Source organism: Trachurus japonicus, chromosome 1 (assembly GCF_045865225.1).
Source record: "Trachurus japonicus isolate A0001 chromosome 1, Traja_1.0".
NCBI lineage: Eukaryota > Metazoa > Chordata > Actinopteri > Carangiformes > Carangidae > Trachurus > Trachurus japonicus.
In genome coordinates this window covers 17,873,796-17,889,455 of record NC_140907.1, presented here as the reverse complement: position 1 = coordinate 17,889,455, position 15,660 = coordinate 17,873,796, and the positions used below count along the sequence as shown (strand labels likewise).

Genomic DNA, 15,660 nt, shown 5'->3' with positions numbered 1-15,660 from the left:
TTTCTTTTTTTCCTTTATTAGGATCCCCATTAGCACCTGCCACAGCATCGGCTATTCTTCCTGGGGTCCGATTTCTGAACTATTTTAATTACACTACCACTACAACATTTTAAATGGATTTTTTCTTATTTTATTTTAATGTTATTGCTTCTTTTTGCTATTGTGTCTGCACCTGACACCACTAGTGCTGCTGTAAAGCGACCTTCACTGGTCTTGGCAATAAAAACATTTATGATTTTTTTAATGACACGTGTTGCTTTTGCATGTAACTTTAAATGGGCAGCTAACTTTCACAACACATTATTCTGAAATGGGCCACTCTGCTTAGTGTCTTTTATATACAGTCTATGATAGTGTGTCATCTATCTGAAACCCAAGCTGTTTTTGTTTTGGTTGACTTTGCGCATGCGCAGTGTTGAAGCGGGTTTCCCTGGGTTACCGTCAACAAGTTAGCAGCTAGCTCGCTGTTAGCTATCAGAGTGTAACTTACCTTTAGATAACTCCTCTTTTTGTCGCTGTATGGTCGGTAATTGGGTAGACAACCATCATATGGTGGTCAAACACTGCACAATGACACTATAGCCTCAATGGTGGCACGGAAACATCGAGGAGTAACTACCTACGGTGAAGTTAACGGGCAGTAGCTAGCATGCTAATGTAGGTGAGTGCAGCCAGAGGAGCCTGTTCATAGTTTTGAGGATGTCTAAGAAGCAGCACCACGGCACACTGGCTTACACGAAAAGCCCGAAAACATCGAAAAGAACGACGTTTCAGGTAAGAAAATGACTCTATGCAGTGTGCATATCCCCCCCACCCAAGGGAAAGGTGGAGAGGTGGGTGCAGTAGAGAAACCGAGAACCCCCCTGGAGGTAATGTCAACCTGAAGTGTTGTTTTTGTAGGATGAGCTTCAGGCTGCTGTCTCTGCCAGAGCCAGCAAAAAGAAAACAGATTACAACTCCTACCCCGATGACTTCAATGACGATGACGATGGTGAGCATCAAAATGTCTCTTCACGACACTGGACTGTATATAATACCAAAATTAAGGGTTGTTTGATGTCCTCTCAACTTGCCTGAGTCTTGTATCTTTTCACATACTGACTCCACGAGGTTGAGATCAGGGCTCTGTTGGGGCGACCGTCTGTTGCAGGACTACTTGTTCCTCAAGTATTCAAGGAATCAGACCCTTCCCTGATGAAAGTGTGTGATGGACAAGAGTGTGGCAGCAAACAGTGAAGTCTTGATGTAGCCTTTTTTTTTTTATCTGACCAACAGTCTAAAACTCAACAATATCCAATTTAGTATTATGAATGACAAAGAAAAGCATCAGATTTCCCCATTTGTGTCCCTTGAAAAATATTAATAGGTTATTTTTCCGTCTCTGGGGTAATTGTTGCAGCTGTAAAACAGTTGGTTAAAACATTTAGTTCGGACAGTCCATCTTAGCCAGTGTTAATAGGATGAACGAGTGTAACTGCTCTTCAAGGGAAAATGACAGATGGCAATAAGGAGGATAGCAGCAGACCATCAACAGAACAGACCATATGCCCAAAACAGCCACAGTTACTGTTTTCCATCTAGCATCTGATGCCATGGTTTATATAATATTCAACAGTCAGACACCATCAGCTTAGATCAATGTATTAGAGGAGGAAATTAGAAACAGTGAGTTGACTAAGAAATCTCAACTCACTGTTAGTCCACTACTCATACACATCTGTAGTTTTCAACCACATTGCAGTAGTGCTCAGTGGAAGGAGTTTTCTTAGTTGAACAGCTCAAGAAATAAGTTAGTAAGAGGATTTGAGTTGAGCTGTTTTTCCACCTTCCTGTAAATACACATATTTAATAGTTACGACTAACAAAATCAGCTAATATAATAATTATTTTCTCTATCAAAATGTCTAAAAAACAGGCAATTACATTTGTTAAAAATTACAGGGGCTAGGGTGATGTATTTCAGTATCTTTCTGCAAATATTACATTTTTATTCATGTGTTTAGTAATTTCGTTATTTAGTAATAAAGAAAAACATAAAATGTTCACATGGTCACCTCATGTGCTATATGTCCTATGTGGTCCCTATGTCTTCTGCCTGTGACTTGTTATTTGTATGACTGCCTGGCTGACTGACTGATGTCTGCTGCAATTTGCAAATCAAATTGCCCTTCAAGGGACATTCAATAAAGATGATGATGATGATGATGATGACATCTGAGAAGCTGTACACACAAAATGTGGAAAGATAATAGTATTATTAAAATAGGTGCCAGTCAATAAATTGACCAATTGTTGTAGCTCTATCTGTTTTTGTCATTCACAAAATGTCTTTATTTCACAGATTTCTTTAACAAACTCCTCAAATCAAGAAAAAAGAAGAGTGATGCATTGAAGGCTGGCAAGAGTAAAGCCAAAATCAATGACTTCCAGTTTTCAGATGATGAAGAAAAACATGGTAGAACAAAGAAAGTTTCATTCTTGAAAACCCAAAGACTCCATTCGCCCTCAGAGGACACAACAGCACCAGAGCCATGTGAAAACGATCCACCAGACTCCTCCGTCAGTGGACACAACGACTACAACAACTCAGTCTCCTCACAGCACTCCGCAAATGTCAGTGAAGATGACACACAACTTAGAAACAGTGTTGTGGACGATCCCCAAATCACAAAAGACCGTTCAAGTAAATCTCTGTCGTACCAAACGTCAGACGACACCCTTTTGGACACGTCTCTGCCTTTACCATCGGACAGCAGTGCCACAGAAACTCCAGGTCCTGAGGAGAAGAGCAACGCTGTGATGGAAGAAAGCTCCCAGACTCTATCAGAGCCTGACCTCAGTCATGTACCAGCAGCAGGTATGTGAACACTGTTTACAACTGATACCTGCTATCAATGCTAATTTTGAATGGACTGTATGTATTTTGTCATGTTATTATGTCATGTTATTATTCAGACAACGGTACCGAGAAGGAGCCACCCAGACCCAAACCAAGACAACGCTCTATGGGACTGAGCCTCCACACTACAGAGAAGCCAGCTGAAGAAACAGAGTCTCTGGATCTCAGCAGGCCCGAGACTTCCTCTGCATCCATTCCTCTCTCCAGTGACACATCTGGAAACACCGCCGTGAGGAGCAGCAGTCCACAGGTGTGTATCACTGCTTGATTATTCTGCATTTTTTAAGTTTCAGGACAGTTTCAGTTTATTTTATGAGAGCATGCTTGCTGTGTTGTGTCATTGTAGTGGACAGATGGGGATCACACACGTTCATATAGCCTCAGCAAATCCTCCACGTATAGGAGTGAGCAGTCACAGGTTTTCACCAAGTCCACGGTTGATTCTGGATCCAGAGGTAAAAAAAAAAATTGGCACAATAACCTTGTTCTTTCTAATTGGATTTTTAGGCCATTGATCATCCTGTTATTACATTTTTCATTCTAGATGACATTATTTCTGATGACAGCAAAGAGCATGGGAGAAAGTACTCTACATCATTTGAAGAATTTCATGTAAGACATTCTTCATGCTAACATTTGCCTTTTTAAAAGCTTAAAAGTTACATATACTCTGCCTCTTATTATTTTCAGTTTTGTATCTGTTCATTGTTGTCTTTCAGGAAGAATCAGGAGATCATTCAGATCATTCTGCTGCTCAACTCTCTCAAATCCAAGAAACCTCATTTGACACCAGGTGGGTAATTCTCCTCAAGCTGCTAGACCAACAGCCACACAGATCCTCATGGATAAAACATGATAACTTTAACAACCATCATTTTATTTTATCTGAATTAGGACTTCAAGCTCTCACTCAAAGATGACCCACAGATCTCAGAGTGCATGCTCCAGAAACGTGGAGTCAAAGTATTTAGGGGCGCTAAAAGTTCTGGACCGTAAAGTGTCACTGCAGGAGTCTCAGCAGCAAGCAGCGGATTCACTCAGAGCTGCTGTTTACCAGGTCAGTGTGATCACGAGCCAGAGTTTTCCTTTCCAGCAGTATGTTGAATGCGAACAATGTAGAGCAGGGAAGCACCAGTAGTAGTCTACACTGTTGTGATTGAAAATGTAGACCATTTTTTCTGTGTGCTTTGCTTATGGTGAAGAATAGGTAAAAGGTTGAACCTTGCACAATCAGTGCTGTTTTCCTTATACCCTCATATTATTAGTATATAGGAAATACAGGGTATATTGTATATTTGCGACTAGACTAAGATTTCTGCTATCCAAAGAAGGACTTGATCTTGTTATCCAACTTCCATCCACTTCATAATTTGTGTCTTATCACATAGCCTACTATATTTAGGTAATATAGGTTTTATTACATTTGTCAAAGGTTGTATTTAATACTCCCTGAGGGCTCAATACACTGCAACTCAAGAAAACACGTACAAAGACACACATGTGCTACAAATTCAAAAAACCACTTAATCAAAACTTTTTTGTGTCTATAGAAACTCTCCTGATGCATTTGTTAACAATCTGATGAAGGCTTTTTCTGAATTTGTAGCAGGTTAATGTCAAAAATGACAGTTACAGTCTTTTTGGACTTCTGGACAAGAAAGGTGTCTTGTTTTGCTCTGCATTGTATTTATATACTGTAAGTAGAAGGCATCCTAATATCCAGCTTGAATTCTCAGTCAACATCTGTCTTCACTCTTACCAGGAATGGCTCAAAAAGAAAAAGGAAAAGTCAAGAGAGAACATGAAACTGAAGAAGAAAGAGGAAATCCTCAAAGAAAAAAAGAAAAGGGTGAATAATCCATTTTGTGCACAGGAATTACAGTAAACATGCCATATCCAAAGATTACAAGAATCATGTGTTTGGTAAAGATTTGAGCATGCTCTTCACCATCTCTCTGAAAATAAACAGGAAGAAGAAGCTCATAAGGGAGATGCTGTTGCATCATATGAGGCTTGGAAAGAAAGGAAAACAGAGAGTCTCAAAGCAAAAGCCAAAGAAAAGGAAGATAAGATCAGAAAAGAACAGAGAGCAAGGGAGGAGAAGGAAGAGAAAAAGCAGTCTGCTCAACAGGTATGTTTCTGTTCTGCTGTGCATTACCCTGGAAGATATAACAAGCCTTCCTGTGTTTAGGGATACAGTTACTAATTATCGTTTGATAATCATTACAGGTGTTTGAAAAATGGAAACATGACCATGACCATCTACTCAAAGACAAGTACAAAAAACAGAAGCAAGCTGAAGATAAACTCAAGATAAAAAAGCAAGAAAAGGAGGAGGAAAGAAAGACAGAGAGCACATCAGCTTTTTCTAGCTGGTGAGTGTAAAACCTGGATTTTTTCCATTTATTTATTACTCTCATTGAAAGAGTGGTGACATATTCAACTCTAATTAATGAAAGATAGTGCTTTTTCTTGTTAAATTACATTATGTCATGTCACTTTATTTCTATTGATTTCAAGACATTTTATTGAACTCTGAAAGAAACCAGAGGGTGAAAATAGTGTGCTTCCATTTCACACAAATCTGTTTGGGTGTGTCTGCCACTAGATGGCAGTCAAAGCCTGTTGGTAATGATGCACCACCAAATCTCTATTAAAAAAAGATAACAACAGTGAGGTAACTGTCTTCTAAAACTATTGCCAACTTTTTCTTAAAATGATCAAGGTGCGAAAAGAAGAAAGATGATATCCAAGAAAAAGTCATGAAGGAGCGCAAAGAAGTCAAAAATAAGGCAGAGGAGGAACAATACATGAAGGAAGAGAGAGATAAAATGGCCTTAGAGATGTATGAAAACTGGCTGGTAAGTGCAATTACATGGTATACCAATGATTGACAGCACCCACTGTGTTCCTGTTTGCTTATTTATTTTTGGACAGATGGTTTTCATTAGCAGTCTCCCCCTGGCCTGCAGCGTGGGCTCTTGAGAATGACTTCTTACATGATGCTGACTGTTTTCTTAGATCTGGTGGTGATGACTGGAAATGTCTCTAGTACTTGTTATTGATTGTCTTTTTCCCAACAGTCAAGAAAAGATCTGGAACAGAGGCGACAGCGAGAAGAAAGACGGATAAAAGCGATTCTCAGAGACAGTCCGCCTCCTCCGTGGAGCCCCCCAAATAAAACAATACCATCTCGAAAACAACATTAGAAACATAACATAGCATCTCTGTTGCTCATGTGTTACAGACTACCGTAGTTTAAATTATTACATTTTGTACCATGTTGTCTCTGAAATATGTATTTAAACATAGTTGATGACAACTACATTTTTTAAAATATTTTTGTCAAGGCTTTGTATTAGCCAGCTGATCTAGTGCAGGTTTACAATCTATATTTTTTGATAAAATGTTATGTATATGTGATAGGGTGACATCTATGAAAGGAAACCTAACATGATTATTTGCATTAACACATATCTTTGCACTAAGGTGTTGGTCAGTTATTACCATGTTAAACATGAGAATGTGAAGCAGCATTAACAAAACATTGATGTAAATGGTCCACTGACTTCTTTGGCAATGCTAATTGTTGACCTGCTGAACATTTAGTTTTGAATAATGTTTTAGGTGAAGATGAAAACACAATAAACAAAATTCTCCCTCTGCGTTGTGGTGACAGTTTAAACACAATTCACAAAACAGTTTGGATTTTACAACTTAAACACTTTGAATCCTAATAGTCTGGAGGAATGAGGGCTGTTAAGGTTTTTGTTTATGACCTGCTATTAGGACTGCTCCTACTCTATTACCCTGTAAAAGATACCCACAAAGCTTGGACATGTTCACATCAGTGCCAGTGCAGATGGACTCTAAGGAAAACAAGGCTGAAATGTAATACACATTTATTTTAATAAAAACAACCAAAAGGTATACACAGCCATCTGAATATTACAGTTCTGTTTCATTTATATGGGCATTCATGTGGAGTTGACCCTCAGGTGCTATGAGGATGATGGACGATAAGATTTGGCCCACAGCAGGCTCTTCATTTCATCCCAAAGATGTTGTCCCAGCACAGTTGCTCTATACTTAAAACATTCTTCAGTGACCTTCCAGTGGTCCCTATAAGCGGTCTTTGCTGTAAAGTTGCTCTTGTTCATACTGGCCATTTAACAATCCCCTCCTGAAACACTTCCATAATGAGTTATGGAGACAGAAGTAATGTATTTAGGAAGTTTATCTAAGGCCAATGTAAAAGCTTCAACCATCCGAGTTAGTTTAATCATATGGATATCTTTCAACATTTAGCCTTTCCTGTATAAAATGTTCTCTTTTTCATGAAATTCTAATCCTGGTGAAGGTAAGAGTTATCACATGGCTTGATTTAGCTAGATGTACCAAATAAAGCAAATTAGTGTCTAAAATGCTCAACTCACACCATTGCATACAAAGAGATAGACAGCCATGATACTACTTCAGAAAGTAAATTAATCAATTTGACAGGGCATGCACTGCAAAAACTTTGCCAGTTCTGAATCTGTAGCCCCTGTGCTGCAGAGCAATGAGCCCTTAGGGCCACCATACATTTTAAAGTGGCATGCAAAAATTTGGGCACCCCCGGCACTTTTCAACATTTCTGTTAATGTGAACAGTTAAGCAAGTGGAAGATGAAATTATCTCCAAAAGGCATAAAGTTACAGAAGACACATTCCCTTTCCCATTTGATATAGGCTATAGGCCTATTAAAAAGATTTCCCATTCTTTTGCAGGGTTCTGCTTTCCCTTTTTCACTCTAAAATTGTATAGAACAAAAATAATACACTGACATTGCTTAAAATATTGAAGAAGAGTGTTTCATGTTTAAATTAGATCATTTCATCTTCCACTTGCTTAACTGTTCACATTAACTTAAATTTTGACCTGGGGTGCCCAAACTTTTGTATGTCTTTATAATTCATATAAAGTCTAACCTTCAGGGGAGTAGAAATGCATCATGTGGCTAGATTTAGACAAATCTTCCCTAATAATAATAATACATTTTATATAGATCAATTATACACAGAATGAAACATTTAATGTCCTTATTTATTTTTATTGTAATGATTATGGCTTACATTTAATGAAGACCTAATATAAACTGATGCACAAATATTCCTCGCCTTTACTTTGAAAACCCCCCACCGGAAGCAGCGCCGCAGTTCCTCTGTGTTATGGAGAGTGTCGGTCCGCGGCTGCTGACAGAAGTAGCTCAGCGCAGGGGGAAGGTGGTGCTTTAAAGTTGTAAGAGGAGTTGGTTGTTCGTCGGGTGGTGGCTGACCTCGGGTTTAAAGTCTCCACGGTGTAAAAAGACGAACAGCACGAACACCGGACTCCGCGTTTTTGCGTCTCGACAGGGCCCCGTGAAGAGAGAGGAGAGCAGATCATCACCAGAAGTTGCAGCTTGTCGAGTTGGTCCGAGGTAAAGCAGCGTTAGCTCACGTAACGGTCGCTGGCCCAACACTGGCGTCCATTCATTTGTTTCTTGTGACGTGTTCGCGTTCTCTTCATTAAGAAAAACAAGAGAGAGGTTTACTATCTTTACTATGATCTTGTACGTGTGTAATGTGACCGTGTAGGCGATGTCACTGTCTCTGTAGCGCAGCTAACGGAGAACTAGCTGAAAGGTAAATGGGATAAAAGGTGTTTTTTTCTTCACACCAGTGCAAGACGTGGCTGAGTGGCTGCTATGAAAGGCTCTTTATCTTCTAGCAGGCTGTAACGGGGCGACTGGTACTAACTGTATGAGACACCGCTTTATACCTGGACAGGACGTGAGCAGAGACACCAAGCTCAACTTTTATCCTACAGCTTCATGTAGCTTACATTCATGAAGTTGAGATTTTTATTAGCAAGGTAAAAGATGCTCTCAGTTGGTATTTTATCAGTCGCACCCAGCTAATGCAGTCTAAAACATCAGCTCTGTAACAAATCCCATCATCAGTATAGTTTAGGAATGTAAGAAAAATATCTTTGAGCTGTACTGATATTTCATCAATAGTTTACATGGGAACTAGTGGCTTTGTGTTGTATTTGAGCTTCATACCAATGTTAATTTGTGATGTTCAGATTACACAGCACATTATTTTTTCTATGATTTCGGATGTTATTGGAGCTGTGAAATATAATGAAATATAAATGCAGGTACAACTGTTCTGAGTCTGAATGCATAAAAATAAACTGTGGGTTCTTTATGTTATTAGAGTTTTTCTAAAAAATTAACTGTTGGGTAAAGATTGAAATATATCACCTTACTTTCACTACTCCATTATTTTGCAGTATCATCATCATACCCCTGCGGATTCCTGCTGGTACACAGGCTTTAGTTGTGATGATAAGAAAAGCGAAAGAGAAAGAGGTGTAATAATTAATTAATAATAATGATATATATTGGAGGCTGAGAGTAATCGTGAGTTGCAGTTCTTGCAAAATGTAATGCCTAGGGGAGTATGTTCAGGAATAAATTTGAGTTGGGTTGAGGAATAAAATGAAAAGTTAATTTTGGTTCTTATACTTTGTTTTTTTAATCTTGACTTTACATTTCCAGATGTTTCAGATAAAAAGGATCTGTTGCATTGGTGCTGGGTACGTAGGAGGTCCAACATGCAGTGTGATCGCCCATATGTGTCCAGAGATCACAGTGACCGTTGTGGATGTCAATGAGTCCCGCATCAAAGCCTGGAACTCAGACACTCTGCCTATATACGAGGTAGGTATTGGTAAATAAATGTTAGGTAAAAGTATTCTGGCAGGATTAAGTGTGTAATTAAACTTTATCAAGGTGTGAGTCATTAAAAAAATCAGGAGCATTGATATGTCATGTGTGTTTCCCCTATATTCTTATCTCACCTTTGTGATCTTTTAGAGAAGTGCTGAGTCATTGTTTGAACTTGTTAGAAAATTAGATGTTGCTAGGCAAAGCTGGTTTTTCTACAATATTACTCCATCGTGGGCTGAAATGAAACATAAATCAGTTCCAGATAGGGATGCAAATTATCGAGTAATTCATTAATCGATAGTTGATAGACCTTATCGATCGATGATCGATTAATTGATAAGCGGCGATTTTCCTGAGAACCTAAATTTAAGGGGAAAATTCCTTATGGACTTTACACTAGTATTTGTTAATTTATTTTAAGAGCACAGCACAATGAAAATGTTTAAGTAGCACGTTATTTGGGACAGAGAGCTCTGAGGTTGAAGTCCTATCATAATGAGATGAGATGAGGTGAGAGAGCTGCGTTTCCATTACAGATTTTCGCAAAATAAAAGCGATATTTCTGAAACTTCGAAAAAGTGCAATTGCCATTTGCGGGTGTTTCCATTGAAAGGTATTTTGCGAATGAGCCGTAATGCGTCTTGCGTTTCTATGGTGACGGCACAGCAATCTCAGCTGCCGACAGCTGTTGCTGTTATTGTTATTAACAAAGACGAAAACAGCGCTTGATTGCTGAAAGGCAAAGCCCGTGTGGCGCTGCAGCGGCCACAAATAAGGACGCACTCACACGGGCCAGTTGTTCCGTACCGTGCTGAAGCCCGAATCCCCCCCCCCCCCCCTGTCCCCGCTGGCCCGCACTCACACCACCAACCCAACCCAAGCTGCTCAAGCACCGTTGATATAGAGGGATTATTTGTTTACCAACACAGCGGATGTGCGCTTTAACCTGACTGCAGAAAGAACGGAGCCTTTTAACACCAGCGTGTGAGAGGCGCTGTCGCGCTGACAACAATATTGTGTCCACACACCCGTACTGGTTTATGTGACTTAAGGTGACATGTCGGCGCAGGAGGGAGTGGGAGCGTGGATGCGAGCCAGTCTCCTTCAACCATGCAGGGAAAAGGGGAATGATAGGAAAGGGTTTTCTAATTTATTGAGAAACAATGCCCAGGTCAGCAATGCATGACAATAAACATGTGGTTCATTTGTCCCCTCAAGTTACATAAACCAACACAGCTTGGACACACGCGCTGTTCTCCGCGGCACCGCAACGAGCGCTTTTTTTTTCTTTTCTTTTTTTTTTTTTTTAAATTAAGCTCCGGTAGCGACCGGCTAAACTACGGTAGGATACTGTAAACCAGCGCGGATCCGGTGTGTTTATCAAAGCTTGTCCGCCGTGCTGAGGCACCGGGTCGGTTTGAGCTGCGTTCAGGCTGCATTACAACTCCTCAGGCAGCTCCGTGTCGGCGGCTTTTTGACTCGTTACTCACCGGTCGTCTGTGTGTTAGCGATGGTACAGCCTGAGTCCCGTATAGCTACAACAGGTAACAGTGTTGTCTCTTTTCACCTCCTCTCCCTCTCTCCCTTGTGTGCTGCAGTGCGCAGCGCTGCACACGTTTACACAGAGATCTGCTACATTATGTCGGCTTTGCTTGTTTACATTTCACAGTAAAACTCCCATTGAAAAGGAACGATTAATTGCAAGTAATTTAATTTAATCGATTAAATTCTTATCGACAATTAATCGATAGTCGATTAATTGTTTGCATCCCTAGTTCCAGACTGTTGCGTAATTTCTCTACGTCAACCACAACCACAAGGAATTGGATAACTGGAAAAATATGAACGGGTGAACTAGTGTAAAGGGCGAGTCATTGTGAACTTGAAATACTTACACATCCATTGACGCCACCCCTCCCTGACCAATTTTCCCACTTCCTCCTAAAGCCGGGTCTTAAAGAGGTGGTTGAATCATGCAGAGGCCGAAATCTGTTTTTCTCTACGGACATTGACTCAGCCATCAGGGACGCTGACCTCGTCTTCATCTCTGTGAGTTCATCGGTTCCCCCTAACAACACACATCAACACTGTTTTTCTGCTGTTTGGATATCTAAACAAGTAAATCTGACATGTCTTAACTCACAACGCTTGCACCCCATCCACAGGTGAACACCCCCACAAAGACCTATGGGATGGGGAAGGGTCGAGCAGCCGACCTCAAGTTCATTGAGGCGTGTGCTCGGCGGATTGTCGAAGTGTCTGATGGCTACAAGATCGTCACAGAGAAGAGCACCGTCCCCGTTCGAGCTGCCGAAAGCATACGGCGAATTTTCGACGCCAACACGAAGCCCAGCCTCAACCTACAGGTACGTATTATCATCACCCATACAAAACTCCCTCAGATCTATTATGGCATGTTTCTAAAGTCTTGTCGTCGCTTCAGGTGTTGTCCAACCCTGAGTTCCTCGCAGAGGGAACAGCGGTGCGGGATCTGAAGGAGCCAGACCGTGTCCTGATTGGTGGAGATGAGACAGCCGAGGGTCAAAGAGCGATCAGAGCTCTGTGTGCCGTCTATGAACACTGGGTTCCCAAAGCGCGCATCATCACCACCAACACGTGGTCATCTGAGCTGTCCAAACTGGTGAGTGTGATGACTATTTTGTCTTACATCTGGAAATATGGGTCCATTAAGTATTTTATATATTTATTTTTTCTTTTAAATTCAATTGTCAAAATAACTTGTGGGTTATTTTCTTTGTAACAACCAATACATTTACTCTTGCAGCTGTAAAATGTCTTACTGTCACTTTTTAGCTTGAAGAGGCATTGAAACAATTGGTTGTCTTAATAGATGCCTGTTTATATTACCATTTACCTTTTTTCTCTTTTGTGTCGATTGCTCATCTTATCATCGCAGTTCATTCCTTTGAATGAATTCTTGTATTTTGTCCTTGAACAATCTTTTTTTTTTTTTTTTTTAAACCTGCTGTATGTGCTTCTGTGCATGTAGGCAGCCAACGCGTTCCTGGCACAGCGAATCAGCAGCATCAATAGTATCAGCGCTTTGTGTGAAGCCACCGGAGCTGATGTGGAGGAAGTTGCCAAGGCGATAGGAATGGACCAGAGAATAGGCAGCAAGTTTCTCAAAGCCAGCGTTGGTAAGAGATGCGGGCGCACAGCGTGTAAAAGTTTCAACCTTTATGTCAAGAGATGGGTACATCTTAATCCTTCATCTCCGTGCCTCTGTAACACCCCGACCAGGTTTTGGTGGCAGCTGTTTCCAGAAGGATGTGTTGAACCTGGTCTATCTGTGCGAGGCCCTCAACCTCCCTGAGGTCGCCTCCTACTGGCAGCAGGTGAGAGCTACACAGGATTACACATGATTTTGACTCTTTGGAGGTGTTTTCTCTCCGAGTTTACCTTATATTCAGTGCCTGTTTGCGTTTGTCTTAGGTTATAGACATGAACGAGTACCAGAGGCGGCGGTTCGCCTGCAGGATTATCGACTGCCTCTTTAACACTGTCACTGGGAAAAAGATCGCTCTGCTCGGCTTCTCTTTCAAAAAAGACACAGGTGACACAAGGTGAGCCTCCTTTCAACTTGTTTTGTACATTTCCATGTCGTGTGCTTGCAGATGTTTGTTATCTGTGAGTTATTAGATTTTCTGTGATATTTTTTTTCCTATCAGCTCTGTCGGTGTAATCATTAACTTTGCATTGTTTATATGAAAAGCCTCCTGCACCCTGTCCTCCCTTGCCTTTGTACATACAAAAACATGCAGAGTCACTGTTGTTGAACACATTTTAATCCGCCGGTATACCATGGTGAACTCTGGCCCTGGTCAGGTCAACACTCACCTCACTTTGTGTTTGTGTCGCAACTCCAGGGAGTCGTCCAGTATCTACATCTCCAAGTACCTGATGGACGAGGGAGCCAAGCTGTTCATCTACGACCCCAAAGTCCTCAAAGAACAAATCATTCACGACCTCTCCCAGCCCCACATCTCAGAGGACAATCCAGAACGAGGTGTGTGTTGCTTACAAAGGTTCAACACAGCCCTGAAAGGCAAAACCTACTTGTGGGAAATTTATTACAGGAGGAGAGAGAGCAGAAGGTGAATGGATGGCATGCAGCAGGGGCTGAACCTCAAAGCTGTGATTACACGCTCAGGGTTGTGAATCCCAAGGCCACTTCTAGCACCACCCCCTCCACTAGCTTGTAACACATGGTTACCAATTATCTTGTTATGTCTTGTTATTTATAGAATAAATTTCAGCGATTGGAATCAGCAAAACCCAAGTAGTTGCCAATTTTCCCTAATACATTTGAACTACCTTTGTAAAATCAATCTTCATCTTACAGATGGTCTACTCAACTTGCTGGTTGCGTCATTTATTTTATTTAGGGCTGCAACTAATGATTATTTTCATTATCGATTAATCTGTTGATTATTTAAATGATTAATCGATTGTTGTTTGGTCAATAAAATGTTAAAAATTTTTGAAAAATGTCAAATCAGTGTTTCCCAAACAACAAGATGACATCCTCAAATGTCTTGTTTTGTCCACAAACCAAAGAGATACTCAGTATATTGTCATAAATGAACAAAGAAACCACAAATATTCACATTTAAGAAGCTGAAATCAGAGAATTTGGACTTTTTTTCTTTAAAAAAAACAGCTCAAACCGATTTTTTTGATTATCAATATAGTTAAAGGGACAACGAGGAGTTTCTATTTGGTTATAGAAAAGTCTCACGTTAATGTGGATGAATCTATGCTACCCACACTAACCCTAACCCTAACCATATAAATATATCGTTTTGTCTCTATCGTTATTTTGTTATTTTAATTAATGGTGGAAATGCTGGGCAAGCCGACCAGGGTTTCCTTACTTTCGGTTTCGCGGACGCTCATGAGAATAACGCCGCCGTATTGCCATTTATGGTCGGGACTACAACGGTAACTGAGCCTCTTTGAACCTCTGACTTTAATTCTTGATGAATGAAAAGTCCGTCTTGCACCGGTCGAAGAATTCTACGGTGCGCGCGGAGGCTCATAAATGTAGTGTGAAAACGCTTCGCTTTTCCAAAACTCCTCGTTGTCCCTTTAATTTAAATTAGATTATTGTTCGATTAAGTGTTGCGACTCTAATTTTATTTGTACATGTTATTTCCCTAGTGTCAGAGCTGGTGACTGTGACCACAGACCCTTATGAAGCTTGCCAGAGTGCACATGCACTGGTCATCTGCACTGAATGGGACATGTTTAAGGTCAGAATAACTTATTTATTCATCTTATAAAACCGTTTCATGTTGCAGGAATGTGTGAGGATGGTTTTTTCAAAGTCATATATCCTTTATTTCCACCGTAGGAACTGGACTATGAGAAGATCTACAAGAAAATGCTAAAGCCAGCCTTTATATTTGATGGCCGCAGAGTGCTGGACCACCTCCACCCCCACCTCCAGAACATCGGCTTCCAGGTAAGCAGACAGGAAACACACACCTCTCTCTCACACACTCTGCCAAAAGTGACATCTGCCGCTCAGCGTCTGTTATTTTGCTGCTTTATCTCTCCACAGATCGAGACCATCGGGAAGAAGGTGACAGCCACAAGAATCCCTTACACCCCGGCAGCTGTTTGTCCTCGCATCACTGCCACTGAACCTCCCACCAAGAAAGCCAAAGTCTAAACCTCATTTCACCTCACCAGTCTCACACACACACATTCCTCTCTCAGCCTTTTGATTGTTGGTGAATGTCAGTGCACGCCTACGCTCGGAGCAGAGCTAGGGTGCTAGGGGGGGCTAGTATGAGTCTACTTTCTTACAGTATGTACTAGTATAATCAAGTATTATTGCTAAATTGCAAATTTTTATACTCTATTTTAAAAATATTTTTTATAAATCATCTTACTGTATGTTAATCAACATGTGTCCTCTATATCAGTGTTTATTAAAAGGGCCAATGCAATAAAAAGAGATGTGTGTCTGTAATTTGTGTCT

The 15,660-nt window shown here is 40.7% G+C and overlaps 2 protein-coding genes across 2 annotated transcripts; both read left to right on the top strand.

The window, feature by feature from the left end:
- Positions 1-422: 422 nt before the first annotated feature.
- map9 (microtubule-associated protein 9) lies at positions 423-6,562 on the top strand. The gene is made up of 13 exons (XM_085777665.1): positions 423-774; positions 901-991; positions 2,342-2,857; positions 2,956-3,149; positions 3,246-3,354; positions 3,444-3,511; positions 3,619-3,692; positions 3,794-3,956; positions 4,662-4,748; positions 4,869-5,030; positions 5,129-5,274; positions 5,625-5,760; positions 5,983-6,562. Exons 1-13 carry the CDS (start codon positions 700-702, stop codon positions 6,106-6,108), a joined length of 1,947 nt encoding a protein of 648 aa, XP_085633791.1. The 5' UTR covers positions 423-699; the 3' UTR covers positions 6,109-6,562.
- A 1,584-nt stretch (positions 6,563-8,146) lies between these two features.
- ugdh (UDP-glucose 6-dehydrogenase) lies at positions 8,147-15,651 on the top strand. The gene is made up of 12 exons (XM_085777614.1): positions 8,147-8,357; positions 9,483-9,644; positions 11,601-11,702; positions 11,819-12,019; positions 12,097-12,294; positions 12,664-12,811; positions 12,915-13,009; positions 13,107-13,237; positions 13,541-13,680; positions 14,835-14,926; positions 15,028-15,138; positions 15,238-15,651. Exons 2-12 carry the CDS (start codon positions 9,483-9,485, stop codon positions 15,346-15,348), a joined length of 1,491 nt encoding a protein of 496 aa, XP_085633740.1. The 5' UTR covers positions 8,147-8,357; the 3' UTR covers positions 15,349-15,651.
- Positions 15,652-15,660: the final 9 nt, after the last annotated feature.

What these genes read in the sequence shown, in the direction of transcription:
- ugdh (XM_085777614.1), top strand. Translation starts at nt 9,483, where the DNA reads ATGTTTCAGATAAAAAGGATCTGTTGCATTGGTGCTGGGTACGTAGGA. An exon ending in ACACTCTGCCTATATACGAG is followed by an intron (nt 9,645 to 11,600) that starts GTAGGTATTGGT and finishes TTCCTCCTAAAG; the next exon opens with CCGGGTCTTAAAGAGGTGGT. An exon ending in TCGCCTCCTACTGGCAGCAG is followed by an intron (nt 13,010 to 13,106) that starts GTGAGAGCTACA and finishes CGTTTGTCTTAG; the next exon opens with GTTATAGACATGAACGAGTA.
- map9 (XM_085777665.1), top strand. Translation starts at nt 700, where the DNA reads ATGTCTAAGAAGCAGCACCACGGCACACTGGCTTACACGAAAAGCCCG. An exon ending in CTTCAATGACGATGACGATG is followed by an intron (nt 992 to 2,341) that starts GTGAGCATCAAA and finishes TTTATTTCACAG; the next exon opens with ATTTCTTTAACAAACTCCTC. An exon ending in TCAAAGAAAAAAAGAAAAGG is followed by an intron (nt 4,749 to 4,868) that starts GTGAATAATCCA and finishes GAAAATAAACAG; the next exon opens with GAAGAAGAAGCTCATAAGGG.